This window comes from Desarmillaria tabescens, assembly GCF_030435595.1.
Source record: "Desarmillaria tabescens strain CCBAS 213 chromosome Unknown EV420scaffold_2, whole genome shotgun sequence".
Taxonomy (NCBI): domain Eukaryota; kingdom Fungi; phylum Basidiomycota; class Agaricomycetes; order Agaricales; family Physalacriaceae; genus Desarmillaria; species Desarmillaria tabescens.
Window position 1 is genome coordinate 1 of NW_026848301.1, and position 3,853 is coordinate 3,853.

At 45.1% G+C, this 3,853-nt stretch overlaps 1 protein-coding gene across 1 annotated transcript; it reads right to left on the minus strand.

Moving 5' to 3' along the window:
* Nucleotides 1–966: 966 nt before the first annotated feature.
* EV420DRAFT_1473545 (uncharacterized protein) lies at nucleotides 967–2,708 on the minus strand (the record flags this gene model as incomplete). Its single annotated transcript, XM_060469152.1, has 9 exons — nucleotides 967–1,152; nucleotides 1,236–1,280; nucleotides 1,452–1,488; nucleotides 1,587–1,818; nucleotides 1,866–1,937; nucleotides 1,987–2,070; nucleotides 2,177–2,269; nucleotides 2,351–2,580; nucleotides 2,626–2,708. The coding sequence occupies 9 exons, from the start codon at nucleotides 2,706–2,708 to the stop codon at nucleotides 967–969; spliced, it is 1,062 nt and encodes a 353-aa protein (XP_060337962.1).
* Between the last annotated feature and the right edge of the window lie 1,145 nt (nucleotides 2,709–3,853).

Genomic DNA, 3,853 nt, shown 5'->3' on the forward strand with positions numbered 1-3,853 from the left:
ACTTTAGCCTGTGAGGATCAGTATTTTTTCTAGCGAGCACAGGTATTGCTGATCAGCTGCTGGAGTGATCAATTGGAAGTGCAAACCGAAAACGTCGATCTGTTGTGCTTTCGTCAATCTTCAGCTGTTCCTCTTCAGAATATGTATACCACCCCTTTATATACTATATTTTCATTTTACCAAGTCCTGGATTTTTCGTGGTAGCCAATAGTGGTTTTTCATCCTTGTATTAACAGTGATGATGGTTGACTGGGACACCCCCTGTGTGGCTGTGAGATCAATTGTTGTTCAGCTCGACCTATCAAGCTTGATACATTGATGGCAAAAGTACACAGGACAGATGAGAATTTGAGGGATATCTGAATGCCCACAATAGGGTTACATTTTGGGAGGTCGATCTAAGATCTTGGCAGAAAATTTACATAAAATTTGCGTATTCCCGACTTGATCTCTGACGAGCGGCATGGGATTTAGATCCTCTGTCGACCGGTACACCTATACCTCTTGTTTGTCAACTCGGTGTTTGGCCGTGGCTCCAGTTATATCCACTTATACGTTGCATACCTTTCTCCTTCCTTAGTTATCTTTTATGTTCCCTTGACGCTGAGGAAGTACGCCTTTTTTATTTCACTACCTACTAACGTACGCTTTCAGATTACTGTGTAGACTGACTGTGTCCATACTCGTTAGGTTCACTGGTCATCATCCTCCAAAATGGGAAGTTAGCCGAACCCCCAACGAATTCGTAAAATGTTACATTCATGCTCAAAATTCAGGTTCGCCAAAGAATTTTGGTCTTCCTGGTGCACTGATTGTAATGGATGTGAATGGCATCATTCATTTGAGCTTTGTTTACCTATCCTTTCGGACAGCTAGGATTTCTACTACCATGTCATTTTTGGGTTTTTCGTGCTCTGCCTAAGTTACATCGACTCGCCTGATGCTTTCTCGACGCATTGCACGATCTTACATCAGCACCTCAACTGGCCCTAGTTTCTGCAGTCTTGACACTTTGCTTTCGACATGACTGTGCTTGTTTGACTTCTGAACCAGTGTTATGCGGGTCGCACGACCATCACCGAAGTCATCAGTCAGGGTCATTGGATGGCTTTGACTTTCGCCCCAGTGACCGGAATCCCGAGGCCATGGTGCCTATGCTGGTCACGCTGACAAACCAGACAAATTAGTCCCAGGCTACCGTATCTGCGTGACCGGTGACTTTGACCTCTGCGTACCGGTGCTTCTGCCGCCTCATAGTACATTTCTTCTGCCGATATCCCCTAGCGATAATCGTAGTAGTGAAATAAATATATCTCTTTCTCCAGTCTTTCATGTCAAAAGATGCTAACACCGGGCTAAAATCCGTGATGGATATTCTCAATTCTGCATCATCACCAAAGTCCCCCCCTTCCCTCCATAAAAAAACTGTGCACTTCTTAGCTACGTCTCACTTCAAGTAGGAAACTTGAGTTGAAATATGTACCACCCCTGTTTGGGAACACAAGAGCATGTATAAATTCGGAAAAACATATTTGTAAAGGCTAACTATGAGGACTCAAAAGGCTATGTCCATCAACCCAAAGTACAGGTCCCAAATGAATCCAGCTGCCTCTTCCAGAATACTCTCCTCCACGGCTTCAATAAAGTCATCCCTTGTATCAGCCTCTTCAAGATGTCTTGATACGTATCGCTTCGGGTACTGGTATACCTCCAGATATCTTGCAAGTAACTTGGGAAGATGTAGTGGTGACATGGATCTTGGCCTGGAGGGCCCCGCTTGGCCGAGGCTTACTGGAGTCCTTGGTGAGCTGTGTGATGCTACGGAATTCAGGGAGGGTATGAGTAACTTTTAGAACAACACTCACTGGGAGATGAAAATATGTCCCCATTGCCAACGCTATTGACGGTCACATTCGAAGTGAGGTAGTTGCCATGATCTCATTTGAATAAGTAAAGTTGAAGGGAAATCCTTGATAAATTACTTACGAGTTTTCCTTGGTGACGAGTCGGGAATGTGCGCCTTCCCTTTCTGCTTCGAAGGGGTCCCCACTGGAGATGCTGTGGGTGAAGCTATGGTGGGTGTAGGGCGGGGAACTCAACTGCCAGCATGAAATGGTGAAGTCGTTGTGTTGGCCGGGTATTGATCTACGCATCCATACACAGTTGCACCACGCACTCATTTGACAGATTAGCGCATTTTCAATCTTATCGAAGCCGTGGGCCCTGCGATATGTTGGGTTTGACCGATCGACTTGGTCCACAGCGTGTTCTCTATGTCAAAAGTATGGTGAGTTTGATTCTGAAAAAGATCAAAAGACACACCAGTGATAGAAGATGCCTGCCCTTGCACCATATATGATGGCCCAGAAGGTGGCCCCATCGTTGTCGAACATTGCAGTGATCGTGGGCCGTTCTTGCCACTCATGCAAAGACGCTCTGAAAGTTACATCGTCCTCTTGGCCATGATACACCAGGAATGGATTCAAATGTGTGTTCAACACCAATGCCTGATCCTTTCTTTTGCAGTAAACCGTGACTGGCCACTTAGCGCCAGTAGTACCATTCGGAATCCACACCCTTCTGGATCATTCAATACGGTTCCGCTTAAGAAAGTGAATGACTTACAGTTGGTTCTCGTAGACTCCCGGACTGACACCGGATACATTAGGGGGAGAAAGAACAGTGCACCACGGTATTGTGTGGACCATCACAAGTGGAAGGGATTGACAATGCGTCGGACTATGTTTTTTTTACGATGGGGTGATTCTTGGAAAACGAAATATGGCCGGAATTCTGCCCGAAATAAGGGAAGAAAATCCTGAAGTCTTTATTCTATTGGCATCGTTACCATGAAGTCGTGCGTATGTTCTTTGAATTCTTCTGTTTCATAAGTACCACCTGGGTTCTTATGTCACGTTCTACTCGCATCACGCTCATCTCGAAGAAGGGGTTTCCAAGACGGAAAACTATAATGCCGAAGCACCTTAGTAACTTTGGACGGGCCTTTGATCCTGGTTTACTTATGTACTCGGATATTTGCCTTCCCAAACTTAAATTTTTTTTTGGCTAAATATTCTCACGGGCCATCCAGCTCGATGGCCAATGGCCAGAAAAGGAAACAGAACCTAGCAAAGTCCGATTGTCTTGAAGACCGATTGTTCTGTTTCGAAATTGTCAATAGTTACCATGTTTGCTTTGAAATATCGCCTTTTCCATTGGACACAGTTTTATTGTGTTTTTGACACAACGTTTATGTAAATACAAGAATGAACCTGCGTCACTGGTTCTTAAACAACTCATAAAATCCATCCTGTGGCACAGCTGCTCTCTGGAGACATTTTCTGTAAGAAGGGCCTAGTACCTTTGGGCGGGCCTTTGATCCCCGTTTACTTATTACACGGATATTTGCATTCCCAAACCCTGTGCATATCATACGAACATGCCTGAGATATAGCGACTGTCGACCCATTCTTCACGAGGGATCACAGAACCTGGTCATATGTGACCTCTTAGGCACAACGGAGGGCATTGAAGCGGAGTCGGGAGCCTTCACAAAGACCAGGGAATCCGAGGTGAGAAGTGGGAATGCCGCTATAGGAAGAAGAACCTGAGCCGCATGAACAAGATGGGTAGAACCATCGAAGTGTCACTCAAGCCTGTGAGAGGGCCGTCCCCCTTATTTAATTTTTTTCTTTTCTCCTTTCCATAGGCAATAGTTTCACACCACGAAACATCAAAGGAGACCACGAAAAGTTATGTAGAATTTCACCTTAGTGTTACACAGTCCATAGAGCCGATCAGTAGAATAGCATTACAACGAGCAGCGGTATAGATGCACATAGCTGTAGAGTAA